The sequence below is a fragment of the Monodelphis domestica genome, chromosome 4 (genome assembly GCF_027887165.1).
Source record: "Monodelphis domestica isolate mMonDom1 chromosome 4, mMonDom1.pri, whole genome shotgun sequence".
NCBI lineage: Eukaryota > Metazoa > Chordata > Mammalia > Didelphimorphia > Didelphidae > Monodelphis > Monodelphis domestica.
In genome coordinates, this window is record NC_077230.1 from 223332318 (window position 1) to 223354532 (window position 22215).

Consider the following 22215-nt stretch of genomic DNA (forward strand, 5'->3'; position numbering starts at 1 on the left):
GCCCACCTTTGAGGTTGAACCACTCTTAGAAAGGACCACAGACCTCTCTGTGGCCTCTGCTGTCTGGACAATAATATATGAGAAACCAGGGCATCCCCTATGTTAATATTTGGATTGACTTACTTACTGATACCCCAAAGAAATTAAAAGCTTGTTTTACAGGACAAAATTTCTCTGCCCAAATAGAGCCTGCCTTCCTAGTACAATCTCTCTCTGACTCCTGAAGTGAAAAAAAAAAACTCCTTCCATACTCCAGGGAGATCCTGAGGAGCCTCCCCCATATGTCAGGGGGGAACCTTTATCCCCACCATTGGCACCCCCATCAAGTTTTCTTTTTCCCCCTCTCCCCGCTGTGACCCCACCTATTACCAGCCTATCCCATACTCAGCAGGATACCCATTATCAGTATGCCCAAGATCCAGGTCAAGCTTCTGGGAAAATAGGTGCCAAGTCCCAACTGCCTTTATGTCAGGCAGGACCTGGGGTTGGTGAAGATTTACGACCTTTCTTGGTGTATGCCCCTTTTTTCCCATAGACCTTTACAATGGGAAGAACCAGAATCCTTTTTCTGAAAACCTCAAGAGCTGATTTTCTTACTTGAAACTATTTTCTTTACCCATAACCCTACTTGGGATGATTATCAGCAAATTTTATGGTTCTATTCACCTTTGAGGAAAGGGATCATATCAAGTAGGAAGCTATCAAAACTATCTTAGTCTGGGATGGCTAACCAACTACCAATCCACACCACATAGAGACTATCTTCCCATCCAGTAGGCCAGATTGGGATTTTAATTCCAATCAAGGTAAGGAGGCTCTTGATCAGTATCACCAGACTCTATTGAGAGAACTCCGGACTACAGTCAGGAAGCCAACTAATTTATCCAAAGTAAGTGAAGTTGTCCAAGGGCCAGATGAGTTACCTTCAGCCTTCCTTGAGCGCTTCATGGAAGCTTAAAGGATCTATACTCCAGTAGACAAGGTTCTCAAAAACTATAGGACAGTAAATATAGTTTTTTGTGGCTCAATCTGCATAGTATATACACTGGAAGTTACAGAAGCTGGATGAGTTTGGAGAGTTTGATGAGTTTGGAGTTACAGAGCTGCATGATGGAAGTAGCTCAAAAGATTTTTACTAGGGATGGGGCTGAAACCCATAAAACTAAGACAGCAGCTAGAGAACTTCTGGAAGCATTCACAGATGGAAGGAACAGCCAGCCCAATAGGGTACAGGACAAAAGGGAGGGAAGAGTTGGGGATAGTAGGGAAAAAGGAAAGGGGAGTGACAAAAGACCACTCTGGTTGCAAAGACCCCAGTGTGCCTATTGAAAGGAAAGAGGTCATTGGAAGAATAAGTTCCGAAGGTGGATGGCAGTTAGGGAAGTCTCCCCTCAGCTGCTGGACTGACAGTGCCAGGGCTCATTCAGTCCCTGAGAGCCCATGGTTAAGTTAAAAATAGGGGGCAACATGGTGGACTTCCTAGCCAACACAGGGGTCACCTATTTTGCCTTGTGCGCTGATCCCTATTCATACTCTTCCCAGAACACCCTTATTGAAGGCAGTAGTGGCCACATTGACTCCTATCCCTGGACTACATTACACACAATGGTCCTAGGGACAGGGACTGTAACACACTCCTTTTTGGTTATGCCCAACTTCTCCTACCTCATTCTGGGCACAAACTAAAGGCCACCATCTCGTTCAAGGGTGGGGGGAAACTAGACATCACTTTACTAACATGTCCCAGACTCTCCTCATGTCTTTTCTGCTCTCAGAAGACTATCTCCTAATAGTGCAGGCTAGGCAGTCATGTGTGTCTCCATTACTGTGAGAATTTCAAACCAAGGTCCCAGGCATATGGGAAGAGTCTAATCCCCCTGGCTTGACCACCCACCAGCCGACTGTGGTAGTACAGCTTCTTAGCTCTGCTATGTCTGTCCAAGAAAGGCAGTATAATATCAGTAGACAAGCTAAGGAGGGGATTACAGTTACATAAAAGACTTTTGAAGGAAAGAATCCTGATTCCTTGTCAATCCCCTTGGAACATGCCCCTGCTGCCTGTAAAAAAGCCTATAGAGGGCGGAGTCAAGATGGCAGCTTAGCAAGCAGCAAAAGTTCAGACCTCGTGGAAGACCCTTCCATAACCGATACAGACTGAATGTTCCTAGGGCACCGAAATTCAATCTGAACAACAGGACAGAAATGGGGAACCCTCCTTCTGGACTCAAATCAAAAGGTATTCCCCCCAAAAGCCGGAATCCAAGAATACTCAGGGCTAACAGGAAGGCAGAGGGTAGGTCCCAGGACCCCTCCCCCACAACCCAGAGGGCTGAGCCCCAAGCAGCAGCAGGAACCGCTGAGCGGGCAAAGGTGAAGGTTTGCAGGGTCTACCTTGTGTGCAGAGGGGAGCCAGGCTCAGAGCATCCAGTTTGGACAGCAGGGAGGAAGCCAGGGAGAAACGGGCCGTGGCTGGGTCCCTCCATCAGGCTCCAGTCTAACCATTGCCTCGGGGCACATCCAGACCAATCCAGTTAAATCTAATCCCATAAGAACTCCTCAGAGTTTAGGGAGGCGGGCAAAGGCACTTGTGGAGAGTGGAGAAGCAGCTGGAGAGAACTGGAGAGAGCCTGGGCAGCCCAGCCTTTCAGGAGTCTTCAGAGCCTCAGAGCTTCATACCACATACAGCCCAGCCCAGTTGAACTTAATCCAATCAAAAGCCTCCAGAGGACAGGGAAGCTAACATTCCTCCCCTAGAGACTGTACCAAGAGATCTGACAAAGCTCCAAGAGGGGAGACTGACATCCCCAAAACCAAAACAAAATGAGAGGAGCAAGAGCACAACCAAATATGGGGAGCAAAGAAGTGGTAAACTCGAGCAAACAACAGAAAAAGAAGAAAGAAATTACAATAGACAGCTTCTGCACAGGTAATGAGCAAAGAGCGAATGAAACAGAGGGGGAGGACCCAGCAAAGGAAAAATCAGAAATCCCAGTGAATTGGATACAGTCTTTGGAAGAACTCAAAATGCAATTCAAAACACAATTAAGAGAGGCTGAAGACAATTGGGAAAAGAACTTAGAAACTAAGATAAGTCATCTGGAAACAGAAAATAGTGTCTTGAAAGCCAAAATCAACCAGCTGGAAAATGAGGCAAAGGAGATGAAAGATGAGGCAAAGCAGATGAAAGATGAGGTGAAGAAGATGAAAGATGACCTCCAAAGAAAATCCGACCAAAAGGAAAAGGACGACCAAAAAATAAGGATGAAATCCAGTCTTCAAGAACCAGAATACAACAACTAGAATCGAGCGACCTCACAAGGCAGCAGGACACTATAAAACAAAACCAAAAGAATGAAAAAATTGAGAAAAACATGAAACATCTCATTCACAAAACAGAGGATTTAGAAAATCATTTAAGGAGAGACAATTTAAGAATTATTGGCCTACCAGAAGACCACGACAAAAGAAAAAGCCTAGACATTATATTATAGGAAATTATTAAAGAAAACTGCCCTGAAATCCTTGAACAAGAGGGAAAAGTGGAGATTGATAGAATCCACAGATCACCTCCTGTACTTAATTCCCAACTGACAACACCCAGGAATTTTATAGCCAAATTCAAGAACTATCAGACCAAAGAAAAGATATTACAAGCTGCCAAGAAGAAGTCATTCAGATACCAAGGAACCACAGTGAGGATAACTCAGGATATGGCTGCATCCACACTGAAAAAAAAGAAAGGAATGGAATACGATATTCCGGAAAGCAAGGGAACTAGGTCTACAACCAAGAATCAACTACCCAGTAAAACTGACTATATTCTTACAGGGGAAAGTATGGTCACTTAACAAAATAGAAGATTTTCAAGAATTCTTAAAGAAAAGACCAGACCTGAACAGAAAATTTGATGTCCAAGCACAGAACTCAAGAGAATCATCAAAAGGTAATTAAAAAAGAGGGGGAAAAAGAAAAACAAAAACAAAAAGAAATTTTAAGAGATTCAATAAGTTAAAATGATATGTATCCCTATAAGAAAAGAGGTCATTGGTAACTCTTAAAAACTGTTGTTATTACCTGGGCAGCAAAAAGAAGTATACTTAGAGGGAACAGCAACAAACTGTATAGAATGAAAGGACAAGACATAAATAGGTATATAGATATATGCATGCAAAAATACAAACGCATGAGTATGCATATATATATATATGTATATAACTAGAGCTTAAAATAGGTTAATATTAAAAGAAATGGGAAAAGAAACAAATGGGGGTAAATTTATATGTCATAAAGAAGCTCATGGTGGGAGGGGGAGAACATCAATACACTGGAAGGGTAAAGAGGTCAGAGACAGGAAATACTCAACTTTTACGTGCTTTGAAAGTGACTCAAAGAGGGAAAAACAATCCAATCCATTGGGGGCAGAGAATAGATTTGCACCCTATAGGGGAGTAGAAGGGTAACAAACAGTCTGGTGGAGAGGGAATCAGTACAAGAGAGGGAGGGAGAGGGGGGTTAATTTTAGAAAGACTACAGGGAAAATAAGGGGGGGGATAAATAGGGAGGGGGTAGAAAGGGAAGTAAAATAAGGGTGGGAACAAGGAGGACTGTTCAAAAGCAAACATTGGTATAGAAGGAAATAGTGAAAGAAGAAAAGGCAGGAAAAGGAGCAGAAATCAAAATGCTGGGAAATACACAGATAGTAATCATAACTCTGAATGTGAATGGAATGAACTCACCCATAAAACGCAAGTGAATAGCAGAGTGGATTAGAGTCCAAAACCCTACCATATGCTGTCTACAAGAAACACATATGAGAAAGGTAGATACACATAGGGTGAAAGTAAGAGGGTGGAGCCAAATCTATTGGGCATCAACTGACAAAAAGAAGGCAGGAGTCGCAATCATGATATCTGACAAAGCCAAAGTAAAAATAAATCTAGTTAAAAGAGATAGGAAAGGTAATTACATCCTGATAAAAGGCAGTATAGACAGTGAGGAAATACCTGTACTCAACATGTATGCACCAAATGGCATAGCATCCAAATTTCTAAAGGAGAAACTAGAGGAAATCAATGACAAAATAGATAGAAAAACTATACTAGTGGGAGACCTGAACCTTCCTCTATTAGAACTAGATAAAACAAACCAAAAATAAATAAGAAAGAGGTAAGAGAAATGAATTAAATATTAGAAAAATTAGAGTTAGTAGACATGTGGAGAAAAATAAATAGGGAGAAAAAGGAATATACCTTCTTTTCTGCAGCACATGGTACATTCACAAAAATTGACCATGTAATAAGGCATAAAAATATTGCAAACAAGTGCAAAAGAGCAGAAATAATAAATGCAACTTTCTCAGATCACAATGCAATGAAAATAATAATTAGAAAGGGAACATGGAGAGGTAAATCGAAAATTAATTGGAAATTAAACAATATGATTCTCCAAAACCAGTTAGTTAAAGAACAAATCATAGAAAAAATTAATAACTTCATTGAAGAAAATGACAATGATGAGACATCCTTTCAAACCCTATGGGATGCAGCCAAAGCATTACTCAGGGGGAAATTTATATCCTTGAGTTCATATATTAAAAAAATAAGAAGGGCAGAGGTCAATTAATTGGGCATGCAAATTAAAAAATTAAAAAGTGAATAAATTAAAAATCCTCAGATGAAGACTAAATTAGAGATCCTAAAACTCAAAGGAGAAATTAATAAAATTGAAAGTCAAAGAACTATTGATTTAATAAATAAGACTAGAAGCTGGTACTTTGAAAAAACAAATAAAATAGACAAAGTACTAGGCAGTCTAATTAAAAAAAGGAAAGAAATAAACCAAATTGACAGTATCTAAGATGCAAAAGGAGACCTCACCTCTAATGAAGAGGAAATTAAGGCAATCATTAAAAACTACTATGCCCAATTATATGGCAACAAATATGGCAATCTAGGTGATATGGATGAATACTTACAAAAATATAAATTGCTTAGACTAAAAGAGAAAGAAATAAATTACCTTAACAACCCCATTTCAGAAAAAGAAATTGAACAAGCCATCAAAGAACTCCCTAAGAAAAAAACCCCAGGTCCAGATGGATTCACAAATGAATTCTATCAAACATTCAAAGAACAACTAATCCCAATATTAAACAAACTATTTGACAGAATAGGCCAAGAAGGAGTTCTACCAAATTCATTCTATGACACAAACATGGTACTGATGCTAAAGCCAGGCAGGTCAAAAACAGAGAAAGAAAACTATAGACCAATCTCCCTAATGAATATAGATGCAAAAATCTTAAATAGGATACTAGCAAAAAGACTCCAGCAAGTCATCACAAGGGTCATCCACTATGACCAGGCAGGATTCATACCAGGAATGCAAGGATGGTTCAATATTAGGAAAACCATCCACATAATTGACTATATTAACAAGCAAACTGACAAAAATCACATGATTATCTTAATAGATGCAGAAAAAGCCTTTGATAAAATACAACACCCATTCCTATTGAAAACACTAGAAAGTATAGGAATAGAAGGGCCTTTCCTAAAAATAATAAGCAGTATATATCTAAAACCATCAGCAAACATCATCTGCAATGGGGATAAATTAGAAGCCTTTCCAATAAGATCAGGAGTAAAACAAGGATGCCCATTATCACCTCTATTATTTAACATTGTACTAGAAACACTAGCAGTAGCAATTAGAGAAGAAAAAGAAATTGAAGGTATTAAAATTGGCAATGAGGAGACCAAGCTATCACTCTTTGCAGATGATATGATGGTTTACTTAAGGAATCCTAGAGAATCAACCAAAAAGTTACTCGAAATAATTGACAACTTTAGCAAAGTTGCAGGATACAAAATAAACCCGCATAAGTCATCAGCATTTCTATATATCTCTAACCCATTTCAGCAGCAAGAATAAGAAAGCGAAATATCATTCAAAATCACCCTAGACAATATAAAATACTTAGGAATCTATCTGCCAAGACAAACACAGGAACTATATGAACTCAACTACAAAACACTTTCCACACAGCTAAAACTAGATCTAAACAATTGGAAAAACATTGATTGTTCATGGGTGGGATGAGCTAAGATAATAAAAATGACAATCCTACCCAAATTAATTTACTTATTTAGTGCCATACCCATTGAACTACCAAAAAACTTCTTTACTGAATTAGAAAAAACCATAACTAAGTTCATTTGGAAGAACAAAAGATCAAGGATATCCAGGGAAATCATGAAAAAAAAATGCAAAGGAAGGAGGACTTGCAGTCCCAGATCTCAAACTCTACTATAAAGCAGTGGTTATCAAAACAATTTGGTACTGGCTAAGAGACAGAAAGGAGGATCAGTGGAATAGATTTGGTGTAAATGATCTCAGTAAGACGGTTTATGACAAACCCAAAGACCCCAGCTTTTGGGACAAAAATCCATTATTTGATAAAAACTGCTGGGAAAATTGGAAGACAGTGTGGGAGAGATTAGGTGTGGATCAACACCTCACACCCTACACCAAGATAAATTCAGAATGGGTGAATCACTTGAACATAAAGAAGGAAACTATAAGTAAATTAAGTAAACACAGAATAGTATACATGTCAGACCTTTGGGAAGGGAAAGATTTTAAAACCAAGCAAGACTTAGAAAGAGTCACAAAATGTAAAATAAATAATTTTGACTACATCAAATTAAAAAGTTTTTGTACAAACAAAACCAATGTAACTAAAATCAGAAGGGTAGCAACAAATTGGGAAACATTCTTCATAAAAACCTCATACAAAGGTTTAATTACTCAAATTTACAAAGAGCTAAATCAATTGTACAAAAAATCAAACCATTCTCCAATTGATAAATGGGCAAGGGACATGAACAGGCAGTTCTCAGATAAAGAAATCAAAACTATTAATAAGCACATGAAAAAGTGTTCTACATCTCTTATAATCAGAGAGATGCAAATCAAAACAAGTCTGAGGTATCACCTCACACCTAGCAGATTGGCTAACATGACACCTATGGAAATTAATGAATGCTGGAGGGGATGTGGCAAAGTAGGGACACTAATTCATTGCTGGTGGAGTTGTGAATTAATCCAACCATTCTGGAGGGCAATTTGGAACTATGCCCAAAGGGTGATAAAAGATTGTCTGCCCTTTCATCCAGCCATAGCACTATTGGGCTTGTACCCCAAAGAGATAATAAGGAAAAAGACTTGTACAAGAATATTCATAGCTGCGCTCTTTGTGGTGGCCAAAAATTGGAAAATGAGGGGATGCCCTTCAATTGGGGAATGGCTGAACAAATTGTGGTATATGTTGGTGATGGAATACTATTGTGCTAAAAGGAATAATAAAGTGGAGGAATTCCATGGAGACTGGAACAACCTCCAGGAAGTGATGCAGAGTGAAAGGAGCAGAACCAGGAAAACATTGTACACAGAGACTGATACATTGTGGTACAATAGAAGGTGATGGACTTCTCCATTAGTGGCAATGCAATGTCCCTGAACAATCTGCAGGGATGTAAAAAACACTATCCACAGGCAGAAGATAAACTGTGGGAGCAAAAACACCGATGAAAAGCAACTGCTTGACTACAGGGGAGGAGGGGATATGACTGAGGAGAGACTCCAAATGAACACTCTAATGCAAATACTAACAAGGTGGAAATGGGTTTGAATCAAGAACACATGTGATACCCAGTGGAATTGCGGGTGGGCTATGGGAGAGGTGGTGGGAGGCGGGGAGGGAAGAAAAGAAAATGATCTTTGTTTCCAATGCATAATGTTTGGAAATGACCAAATAAAAATTAAAAAAAAAAAAGCATGTACTATCATCCTGTTCAAGACCTTAGGGAAGTTAACAAGAGGGCTGAAACCATTCATCCTACAATACCAAATTCATATACCCTGTTGAGTCAGATTCCACCTGAACATACCATCTATACTGTCCTAGATCTTAAAGATACATTTTTTCTCAATTCCCTTGACCCCTGTCCATCAATCAATTTTTGCTTTTGAGGACCAGAGGGGAGGAAAGGGGGTACCATCACCTAGTCCAGGTTTCCACAAGGGATCAAGAATTCATCTATTCTTTTTGGGGGAAGCTCTGGGAAGGGATTTGTCAGCATTTTGGGAAAACCATCCAGATGTCATCTTGCTCTAGTATGTTGATGACTTGCTCTTGGCTGCCCTCAGTAGCAAGACTTGTAAGACAGCTAACTTCCATTTGCTTGAATCACTAAGGAATCAGGGTTATAGGCTCTTGGCCAAGAAAGTGCAGCTCTGTACGAGTTCTGTCATGTATTGGGGCTATGACGTAGAAAGGGCAGTGAGAAAACTCTCTCAGACATGGATCCAGGCAATTTTTAATATGCCAGTACCCCAAAACAAGAGGCAGGTGCAGAAATTCTTGGGCATGGTGGGATATTGCAGACTTTGGATTCTGGGGTTTACTGATATTGCTAAGTCCCTATTCAGCCACACATGACAAGTTGGAAGACTTAGAGTAGTCAGCAGAGTACCAAGAGGTCTTTGATCAACTGAAGTCATCCCTGGTTAGTGCCCCCACCCTCAGACTCTCTTAGTTGTCTAAGTCTTTTTAACGTTTTGTCAATGAACACTGTGGGCCAGCTGTAGGATACTTACCCAATCCACTGGACCACAGGAGAAGCCTGTGGCCTATCTCTCTAAGAAACTGGACCCTGTGGCAGCTGGATGGTCTAACTGCCTCAGGGAAGTAGCAGCCACTGCTACTTTGGACAAGGAAGCCTCTATGCTCACATTTGGCCAAGATCTGCTCATGACGGCACCATACTCAGTGGAGTCCTTGCTCCAAACTCCCTCAGAAAGGTGTCTCTTGAATGCCTGCATCACCCAATATCAGGTCCTCCTGCTTTACCCCCACACAGTGATTTTTTCTAAGATTGAAGGTCTCAATCCAGCCATACTACTCACAGAAACAGGTGAGAACACAGTGATAACACATGACTTTACAAATCCTTGACTTGCTGACTAACCTAGGCCAAATTTGACTGATATCTTGATCCCTAATGCCACCTATACCCTTTTTGATGATGGTAGCAATTTTATTCGGGATAGGATACATTATACCCGAGGTATGGTAGTGGAACCTCTTATTGTTATCTGGGCATAGTCCTTAGGGCATCAGACCTCGGCCCAACATATGGAGCTGATTGCATTGTCTCAGGCATTGTGTTGGGGAGTGGGGACGTCTGGCAAGATTTATATAGACAGCAGGTATGTATTCGCCACAGCCCAAGTTCATTGGACCCTGTAACAAGAACAGGGATGTCTCACCTCCAGTGGCAAAGACATTAACAATGGTCCTGAAATTCTGGCCCTACAGGAGGCTGTGTGGCTTCCATCTCACCTTGTCATCATCCACTGCAAGTGCCCTCAGACAGGCAACTCCCCTGAAGTTGTGGGTAATTGGCTGGCTGATGAAACGGCATGGGCCATGGCCTTGCAGCCAGTATTGCCCATTCAAATCATTACCAATGGGAGTACTGCATGATTCCCCCAGTCCTTCCTTACTCTCCTGATGATTCAGACAGGCAAGAGACTGGGTGTAACCCCTAATCCAGAAGGATGGCTGGTCCTGCCAGATGTCCAAACCCTTCTCCCAGAAGCAGTGGGGAGACAATTGGCAAAAATAATACATGAAACCACATACATTGGAGGCACAAAATTGAGCATTCTGCTGGACAGACTTTTATTTCTACAATATTCACCGAGTCTACAAAGACATCACTTCCAGATATGAAATGTGTGCATGAGTCAATCAAGGGGGGTGGGGAGGGGTAGAAAGAACCAGGGGGTTCCTGGTTAAGAGGGTTGGAACCAGGAGAACAGTAAGAAATATATTTCACAGAAATTAAGCCAGGGAAGTATGGGCACAACTATCTTTTAGTACTGGTAGAGACACCTTTTCAGTTTGGGTAGAAGCATATCTGACAAAACATGAGACTGCCTCAGTGGTGGTAAAAAATTGTATGTCAGAGATTATTCCTAAATTTGGACTTCCCCTTGGAACATGATCAGACAATGGCCTTGCCCTCATAGCAAATGTGACTTAACAATTGGCTAAGGCCCTTGGTATAAATTGAAAATTACATTGTGCATTTTGGCCCCCAAGTTTGGGACAGGTTGAGAGGAAGAACCACACATTGAAAGAGACCTTGACTAAGTTGGCTGTAGAGTCTGGCAAAAACTGGGCAAGCCTCCTCCCCTTTGCCCTCTTAAGAGCCTGGTGTATCCCATATGTACAAGGCATTACCCCATTTGAAATTCTGTTTGGCCAACCTCCTCCTCTCCTTCCTAAACTAGGTTTAGAGAACCTGACTGAATACAATAACCAATATCTGTTCTCTTCCCCAAGGCCTTGGACAAGCTCAGGAAAGTCCTTAATCAAACTGCCAAGCTGCCCATCCTTCACCCTCCAAACACATTTTTCCCCCTTTTACAGGTGAACCAGGGGACCTTGTGTGGGTCTGAAAAATCCCCACTGGAACTTTCTAACCTCTATGGACTGGAGCCTACATGATAATCTTAACCACCCCAATAGCTTTTTCCCAATAGGAAAAAGCACTGGATCCACATGTCCAAATGAAACCAGTTAAACCACAGTTGGAAGTTCAGGAGTTGGAGTGGTGGATGGCTACCAAAATCTCTGATCCTTTCAAAATTAAGATCAGTCGAATTTGATCAGAATGAGGGGAGAATGGGTCGGGTTTATGTTTTGTCTCATACTACTGGGAGTTTGGGAGGTTGGTCTGTCTTTCCAGATAGTTCATCATCAATAGAGTCAGTAGAACAGGGGATGGGAAGGAGCTGACCAGTGCCAGGCCAGCTATGGCTAATCAGGCTCCAGAACTTCTTTTTGATCTTTGTGAGATACTGGGAGAAGGTTGGATGGATCATTCATGCTCTTACTGGTGGGGGACCCAAATGGGAGAACTGAAGCTAGCTGAAGTTCCCCTCTATGCTTGCCCATCAGCAGGATCATCCACCTGCAATGCACCTGGTAAATTTTATTGTGCAACTTGGGGTTGTGAAACCATTGCCCCATGGCATCAGACAAATGCTGATATCATGCTACTAAGGAAACTGGAGGATGGGGACACCATCGGTTATTATAACCCAATTGTTTTAACTATTAGAAACCCAGCAGATGAGGGCTAGTCAGCAGGTGATATGTGATATGGGTGTGATATGGGCACTCTGGCTGTATCTCACTGGCAAGGATCCAGGAATAGAAATTTCAGTGCAATGAATGGCTAACAAGTTTCCACCCTCACCTGTTGGACAGAACAGAGGTATCCTTGTGGGATCCAGACCAGTGCCCATCCCTGTAGTCTCCACACCTGGGCAACCAATTGAGGCTGCAGGAAGACACCCCCCAGTGAGAGCAATCTCTCCTCAATATGCTTGCAACAGCCTTCACTTTCTTAAATACCAGCATCTCCTCCAGACAATATCTGACTGTTGGCTCTGCTTGAACTCTCCACCTCCTTATTATATTGGTATCAGGGCACAGGGGACTGTGAGATCCTCATCCCCTCCAAACTTTCTGTATGTTACCTCGATCCTAGACGATGAAGCCAAAACCCAATGTAAATGGGGACATGAGCTGATCCTTACCCTGGAGGACCTACAGGGTAATAGCACTTGTTTTCTGGATCCCGGGGTGGAACTCAGCAGCTCATTTCTTGCCCCTTACTGTGTCAGCACTGTCACTACATTCAACTCTGATCCCTCTGAGATTTGTTTTTAGGAAGACCCTCCTGGCACATGGTTTGCTTGTACTACAGGTATTATGTCCTGCCTCTCTCCTCAAACACTGAAAACACAGGATGCTACAGGAATGCTGTAATTTGCAACCTGGTTTATTCCCCAGGTTTATTATTACTGGTGGAGGGAAGTAGAGAACATTTTGAAGGAATGCAGACTAGAGAACACCTCATGGGCTTTGTCCGGCATCGTAGAGTGCCCATTCTTATCCCAATCTTGGTAGGACTACATATAGGAGGAACTGCAACTTTAAGTACTGCTGCCCTGATTCAAGGGAGTCTGAATTTCCTCTCTCTCTCTCTCTCTCTCTCTCTCTCTCTCTCTCTCTCTCTCTCTCTCTCTCTCTCTCTCTCTCTCAACAGATTGATTAGAACCTTAGTGAATTAGAAAACTTTGTTAGTTTCTTGGAAAAATCACTGCCCTCCCTGGCAGAAATGGTTCTCCAAAATAGATGAGGGCTGGATCTCCTTTTTCTTCAGCAAGGTGGATGCTTTGTGGCATTGGGAGAATCCTGCTATTTCTATGCCAACCATTCTGGGGTTGTGCAGGAATCCCTTGCTATGCTCTGTGGCAGAATTCAAGAGAGGAAATGCATAAATGCCCAATCTACCAACTGGTATTCAAGTCTTTTCTTGCTTCCCTTGGTTGACCACCCTCATCACTGCCATTGCAGGACCCCTTTTATTGATTATACTACGCCTGCTCATAGGCCCCTGCTTGATTAACTGCCTCATGACCTATGTCTGGCAGTATCTTCAAGCTGTCAAGCTTTTGGTCCTGCAATCCCATTACACTCCTTTATTCAATGAGTCAACGGTTTGACTCATGAACAAGAAAATGAAGGATTGAAGTAGATTAATTTACTAATCAGAAACCTGGATTCCCAAGAAAACTGCATTCCCACAAGAAAGTCAGACTGGAATCCAAAATGACATATGTTAAATGTATGTGAGGAAATGACTCCCTGATGACAATGGACTGTACTGGACATTTTGCACATAATGCTAATGGCACATCTGCTTCTGTGAGATATGGTTTACTTGATTTTGACAAGAAAACCCTATAAGGAAAAGTATGCAAGGTATTATGTAAGCCCACTCTGTATTCTGCACATCTGTAATCATATAAAAGCTGCCTGTAACTTCAGATCAGTTCATCTTTCAGTAGGAAAGATTGCCCTGGCCAGTAAATTAATTTATTAATCAAAAAACTAATAAATAAATACCGGTTCCATTATATTGAACCTCTGTGTGTCTGGACTCATTATATGAAATGCCCCATTTCAGCACAGGCAAGTTTTGAAGGGGAAACATGATTTGGTGCAAGGCTGACATGGGTGGTATATTATAATAAGATTTTCTAGTGGGAAGAGAAGAAGGGTGGTATTGATAGGAAAAAGGGCAAATTAGGGGAGTTGGAGGTCAGAAACTAAGAGGGGGAAATTGGATGGAGAGTAAAACACTAATAAAAAATAGTGTGAAACATGTTTTACAAGTCTCTAATAAAAGTCTCATTTCTCAATTACATAAAGAAATAAATCAAATATATAAGAATACAAGTTATTTCTTAATTGATAAATGGTCAAAAGTTATGAATTGGTAGTTCTCAGTCAAAGTAATTAAAGCTCTCTATTGTATGCAAAAATGCTCTAAATCACCATTAACTATAGAAATGCAAATTAAAGCAACTCTGAGCCCATACCTATCAGATTGGCTATTATGACAGAAAAGGAAAATGACAAAACCTGGAAGGGATGTGAGAAAATAGAGATACTAATGTACTATTGGGGAAGTTGTGAACTGATTTAATCCTTGTGGAGAGGAATTTGGACCTATAACCAAAGGACTATAAAACATTATAGACCCTTTGCCCAGCAAAACCATTACTAGGTTTGATTCCGTAAAAGAAGAAAGCAGACTCATCATGCTGGAAGACCAATTTGAGCCTGGGAAGGGCAGGAAGGAGAGAGAATTCTGGAGAAGGAACAGAGGAACTGAGAAGATCAAAACAGTTGAATTAACTTCTCTTTGGGAAGCCCAACAGGGAGATTGATCTGAGCTAACCTCTGAGCCTGGACCATCCTCCTGTGAAGCCAGACCCCAGTATCCAATGGAAGAAAAACAAGAGTGGATAAGACTTTCTCAGAAAGCTATCCACCACAGGAATATTTCTTCTTTATCCCTCTAAATAGTCCTTGAACTCAATATATAGCTAGGACAGCTAGGAATCAGAGCAACTCTCACAACTGACCCCAGAGCCTGACCTTGCAGGACTTGGGGAAAGGGGTTCAATTGCTATCTTTAGGGACTTTCTATTTCCCACCTTCCCACTACCTTATCCCACAAATTCACTTGCCCTACCTTGCATATTTTCCTTTAGAATAAATAGCCGTTTACTAGATCAAGTCCTTGCTTCATAGTACCCAAGAAGGGAGACTTGGAGTTAGGGGTGGGGGAGTTATACTTCTCTCCTCAGAGAGGGAGGAGCTACCTGTTTTGTACTTTATTTCAACCAAGTCTCTGAGGGAACAGTAACCAGTAATTCTGAAGGCAACCAGTGTGGGGTTTACCAGGGAAAGAGAGAGGGAAAACAATCTATCCCATCTCTGAACCTTTTGACTCCATTCCATCTCTATCACACTCTGGTCCTGAATTCAGTGGTGGGGGACTACATTCCTCTCCCTCCATTACAATTCCCAAAGAGATAAAAAAAAAACATGAAGGGAAAGGACCTATATGTACAAAAACATTTAAAGTAGCTCTTTCTGTGGGGACAAAGAATTGGAAAGTGAGGGGTTATCCATTAATTAGGGAATGGCTTAGCAAATTAGAGTATTTAGAGTAAAATAGAGATTGTAATGGGATACTATTGTGCTGTAAGAAATGAAGAGCAGGAGGAGCTCAGAAAAACCTGGAAAGACTTACATGAACTGAAGTAGAGTGAAATGAACAGAACCAGAACATTGTACACAGTGACAGGAATACTGTACAATGAATAAATATGAACAACTTAGCTATTCTCAGGAATACAATGATACAAAACAATCTCCCCCAAAATGCCATTTTCCTCTAAAGACAGAATTGATGGATTCTGAAACAAGACCAAAACAAAGTGTTTTCACTTTCTTTCATAATTTCTTTTTTTTAGCTTCCTTCCACAAAAGGATTAATATTGGAAAATATTTTCCAAGATTGCACATGTAAAATCTATATGAGATTGCTTGCTGTAATGTAGGGTAGTGGAAGTGGCAGTGGGGAGGGAGGGAGAAAATTCAAGACTCAAAATTCTTTGAAAATGTTGGATATTGTTTTAAAATGTAATTGGGGGAAATGAGATTAAAAAAAAGATTTTTAGTGGGGAAGAACCCTGATGATGTAATTTTTTGGCAGTTGGGTACGTGGGACAGTCAAGATGGGAAATTGGCAAGGAAAAATATGTCTTTCATAGTTTTGTAATTTTGTCCAAAATTCACTTGTGACTGAAAGAGAATAAAACACTAGTGTGAAGAAGCAGAAAACAGTCACAATCTCAGTAACTTTTAATTTTGCTAATTGCACCAGGAGACTATCCAGTCCTTCTTGATTTTTTTTAGTGCATCTTTCACATCCTTGTTCCTTAGACTATAGATGAAGGGGTTGAGCATGGGGATGACTGTGGTGTAGATCACTGAAGCCACTTTCTGTTGAGTGATATTGTTGCTTGATTCAGGCCAACAGTACATAAAAATGATGGAACCATACAGGACAGCAACAGTTACCATGTGGGATCCACAGGTGCTGAAGGCCTTGTACCTGCCCTTAACAGAATGAATGCTGAGGATACTGGAGAGGATGAAAGCATAAGAGATCACGATGGGTATAGTGGTTACCAATGAATTGACCACAACAAGAAGCATCACCAAAAGCTCATTAATGTAGGTACTAGAGCAGGAGAGCTTCAGAAGGGGAGGAATGTCACAGAAATAATGACTAATAAAAATGTTTCCACAGAAGGACAGTCTAGATAAACCACTTGTATGAGTAATGGCCCCCAAAGTCCCCATGACATATACTCCTAACACCAACAGGTAACGGATTTTCTGAGACATGGTACTGTGATAATGGAGGGGACTACAGATGGCCACATAACGATCATAGGCCATGGCTGTCAGCATGTACCAGTCAGCAATACCAAAAGTACAGAAAAAAAAGAACTGGGTCAAGCACCCTGAGTAGGAGATAATGTTCTTCTCTGATAAAAAGCTCACCAACATTTTGGGGGTAATGATTGAAGAGTAGCAGAGATCAATGAATGATAAGTTACTGAGAAAATAGTACATAGGGGTATGAAGTTGAGAATTTATCCAGATAAGTAAGATTAAGCCCATATTACCCATAAAGGAAATAATATATATTTCTAGAAAGAGTAAAAAGAGAGGGATCTGAAATTCTGGCTTGTCTGTTAATCCCATAAGGATAAAATCTGCCACTATAGAATGATTCCCTTTATCCATTGTCCTCTGAAAGTGGAGGTGGTAATCTGTGAAAATGGAAGAGAAAAATTCTATTAGAAAAAATTGATGGTTTGACAGTGTCTGCTTACCTAAGAACTCATGAATGATAAAACTTATTCTTGAACTCATATTAGGATCCCCAAATGCCTTCAGGTATTCTTAAAATATTAATGTAAATTTATATAATAGATTTCAAGTCCATTACACAGTAACACCACAAATACCATCTACAACAAAAACATTTTTCATAATAAAGAACTGAGTCTCATTAAGGATTCTCAGCACCAGATGATGATGAAACAAAATAATGGATATAAGTAAAAAACAAACCAGAAAATTGCTCAAATGGAAGGACATGGATCTTTATACAGATTCCAAAGAAATTCTTCTTCCCACTCCTTCCAAACCTGAGTAGGAGATGATGTTCTTCTCTGATAAAAAGGTCACCAACATTTTTGGGGTAATGATTGAAGAGTAGCAGAGATCAATGAAAGACAAGTTACTGAGAAAATAGTACATAGGTAGAAAGACAGATCTAGATGAAAGATCAAGGGAAAACATTCAATGATTATTGGATTTCCTGACAACTGAGAGAAAGAAATAAATCAAATTTCTACATTTTGTAAACATAAATAATACTTCCCATAAATATAGAAACTATAAGATAGCTTATTCCAAAAGATATTAATGGAGAATAATCCAAAGGGAATTATGAATATATATTAGTGCTGGATTTTTTATGTGTTTGTTCTATTGAATTCTCTCTCCCACTCTTCTCTTGATCTCTTTTTCCTTCCCTGTCTTTGTCTTTAACTGTTCCTTTCTCTCTCCTTTTCTTTTATTCTTAGAGATAAAAATAGTTATTTGGAAGGAGTGGGAAGAAGAATTTCCTTGGAAACCATATAATGGAAGGATAAATATTAACATTTTTAAAACAAAAAATTAAGACATCACTTTCCTAAAAGAGCAAATTCCATTTCATGATATTCTCCCACAAATATGTTGAATGACAACAGAAACAGTAATCAAATATTTTTAAAGTTTCCCTTCTTACCCCCATGTCTGGCAAATAAGAAAAGCTCTCAAGTCATTGCTGTGAATGATTGCCAGGATAATTCCTTCAACAAAGCAATTAAGCAATAAAGATAATCTTTAAATTCTTCCTTCAGATTTGTCTGGGGCCACCAAGAAATTGAGTAACTTCTTCATGGTTATGAAGTTAGAGTGTATCACAATTAGATTTGAACTCAGGTTTTCTTGATTCCAAGTCTGATCCTCTACATGACATATTGCCTCTCAATTGAAAATTCCCATTTCTTCCATAGGAGTACAAGCTCAGATTATGACTTTTGCAAACTATTATTACCAAAGCCCCTAACTGGTTTTCAATTCTGTACTCTCTCTTTCCCTTCCAATGAATACTTCATATAACATTCAAAATATTCTTTCTTAATATAGATATGATCATGTTACTCTTCTCAAAAGTCATTGGGACTCCATTTGGTATACTGAGTATCTTTCAAATACCTTTATCAAGGTCATCCACAATTTGGAGGCATTTATCTTCGCAAGCTGATTTTGAATTCCCTGACATGAACTCCAAATCTTTCATTCTTTCATTTTATCAGTTAATAATCATTTATTCAGTAGGTGCTATTTGGAAAATACAGCAGATAACGGGATATTTAGATAAGACACACTGAATTCATCAATCAACCAACAAGTTTTATGAAACACACACATCATGTGCCATGTATGTGGTTGGAACTAGAGATAAAAATACACAAAATAAAACAATTTTTATCTAAAGGAGCCAGATTTTTTCTGAGGAAAGGAATTTACAGAAAGAATTCAAGCAATGTACAGATGCAAGAAAAAGCAGGAAGAGATGGAATGTTGGTGAGAGACGATTCTGAGTGAGCCAACGGAACCTGGCTAGAGATAGTTGGAGCAGAGGGGTCTGTAGGCTTGAACTCTGTAGGAGAGGGATCTCTGGACCTTTCACCTGAACTTCGCTAGCAAATCCTGAACTAAAAGTGAATCCAGTGAAAGAACCATTGAAGAATTCCTATATCTAGTTCCTCAATCCTTGAAGGTCTACTTGTGGGGACTGAATCAAATCATTCTACCTGAAGGTTTTCTCCTGAGGATGGACTAAACTGAGCCAGCAGTGGACCCTTAATCCAAATCTCCTAGTGACTTGATTGGTTTCTTAGCCTAGGGATTAATTAGATATTAAGCCATCTCAATTAGGGAGGATCTTCACATTTGCCTCAGCTGGGGCCAAGGGCAGAAGACTGTCAGCTATTGTGATAGTAGCTCCTGATACTCACTTTCCTGATCCAAATTAGTCCCCATTTTACTCCAATAAATCAACTTATAAAGAAGTTAAAGCAGTCAGATCAATTAGCCTCTAAGGGAAATCAGCTTTATGGGGGATATCTTAGAGGAGAGTCTACTTTGTTTAGGCAAAACCAAGACCTAAACAACAGACTTTCTCTCTTTCTCCTGAAGTCTGCCCAGAGGGGGAAACCATCAAACGAAGTCAGGTTAAAGCAAAATCTCTGGCAAAAAGACATTCTTCATTCCTGAGGTATTTGTTTCCCTCTGGTACAGTTGCTGTGTTACCCCTTACCAACAAGCCAAGCTGTCCCAGCTTAGGGGACCTCAAAGAGAACTTGTTCACTAAGTTTGTAGAAATTACCCTACCAGACCAAGTCACACAAAATCTTATTGGTCACTCATTACATCCTTGCAGGGTGTCTTGGTTCACCTTTTAACTAGTCCTCAAGAGAGGAGCAGAGAGAGAGAGAGAGAGAGAGAGAGAGAGAGAGAGAGAGAGAGAGAGAGAGAGAGAGAGAGAGAGAGATTGAGAAGAGAGATCCATTTTGATCTCTATCTTGTATGGGAGGTATCCTGTTAGGTCAAGTCACATTAAACCTTGACCACCCATTACATCCATCTTCCAGTGCTTCCCAATTTACATTTAACATATGTCATAAATTTCTAGTCTAATAGGGATTAAAGCCATTGAGAATTGGTATCATACAGCTACCATTGTTCAAATCTTAGTCTTACTACTTACTACCTTGTGACCTTGGACAAATACTTAACCTCTAAGGGCTTCAGCTTCGTCATCTTGAAATATAGAGGTGGATTGAATGAACTATAAATTTCTTTCCAACTCTAACTCTATGGTACAAAAGTCCAATGAAATTAAAGTTTACAAAATTGTCATTTATAAAGCCATCCTTTAATTCTAATAACTTCAGATGGAAAAAGAGACCTAAAACATTAACATGAATTTCATAGCTCTCACTCATTTTCTCTTAAATGGATCAGAGTACATATGTACTCTGTACAGAGTACATACATACAGCCATGAACATATGTAAGATCAATCAACTTCTCAAAACTCTATACCTCTTCTGTTCTATGTTGCTATGTATGCTAAAATGTCAGAAACTCGTAATTCCATCACTTTGGATATACTTCCAGTGACTAAGAACAGAACATCTATATAACTTGGAAAAGTGGTGAGCAAGATAGGTAATCTCATAAAATGAAACATTTAGGTGGCATAATAAGATATTTTTAAGGTTCCTTTTTACAAAAACAAATATTTTAAAGTGTTATTATTTGCTCATTCCATTGAATGATTTCTCCTCCTAAAAACAGTTCTCTTTTGAAAGTTTCCAAAAGTATTATATTTTGTTATTGCTATTATTATAGCTTTTGAATATGATATTGAATATTCAAGGTCAATTATGTGGCTCAGTAAATTGAGAGCCTGGCCTAAAGACTGGTCCTGCATTCTGGCCTCAGACCCTTTGTAGCTCCGATCCTGGGCAAGTCACTAACCCCACTGCCTATCCTTTACCACTCTTATGTCATGGCACCAATATACAGTGTTGATTCTATGATGGAACATAAGGTTTTTTTTCCTAATGATAATGAATATCTTTTAAAGTTCTCCTCTAATGCATCATAATAGCATAGAGGTGACTCCGGGTTCCTGGTGCATATGCAAATAAAAAAGTAAGGAAAGAAAATATTAATAAGTAGGAAGAGTTTTGATCATGAAACTAGTGGCAAACAAAATGTGAAATTTGAGCACAAACTTCTCCAAGTTCAAAGGGACTTATCAACAATTTAGAGGTAGCCAGTTTGTACCTTGAATAGAATGCTGGATCTAGATATAGAAAGACTGGACTTCAAATCTAGGTTTAGACACTGAGTCCCCCTGAGTAAGTAAATTAACTTGTGTCAGTCTTAGTTTCCTCATATGTGTTAAGCACTGAGGATGGAGGGAAAAGTAAAATATAGTCCCTGTTATTCAGGAGCTAACAGTGAAATAATAAAGACATAAATAACTATGTAAAATCAAGCTATATTCAGGATAAATGGAAAAAAACCATCAGAGGAAAGGAAATAGAATTATGAGTACAGTAAATGCTTTTTATAAGGTAGCAATTTAGATGTGACCTGAAAAAAGCCAGAATACTCAGAAAGTAGACATGAGAAAGGAAAGTATTCTAGACATATTTGATGACCAGAAAAAAATGCCCAGAGTCAGTCAAGAGATGGAATGTCTTGTTTGAGATACAGCAAGGAGTCTTTTATCAGTGGATCAAAGGAATGTAAGCTCCTTAAAAGCAGGGATTCAGTGTGTAAGGTTTAAGAATGGGGAGTAGAGGGAGGAGGAAGGTTGTAAATCAAAGAATTTCATACTTGCTTCTGGGGGTGATATGAAATCACTGGAGCTTAAGTAGGGAAGTGATACACTGTCTTAGGAAAATCACTTTGACAACTTGGTGAAAGAAGGACTAGAATGAAGTAACTTATGCTAAGCAGATCAATCAGTTGTTTATTTCAATCATGTAAGCAAAAATGATGTA

General features: G+C 39.6%; 1 protein-coding gene across 1 annotated transcript; it reads right to left on the reverse strand.

Annotated features, from left to right (window-relative positions):
- Positions 1-16372: 16372 nt before the first annotated feature.
- Positions 16373-17585, reverse strand: LOC100030110 (olfactory receptor 8D1-like). The gene has a single exon (XM_001379665.5). The coding sequence runs from the start codon at positions 17444-17446 to the stop codon at positions 16373-16375; it is 1074 nt and encodes a 357-aa protein (XP_001379702.5). The 5' UTR covers positions 17447-17585.
- Positions 17586-22215: the final 4630 nt, after the last annotated feature.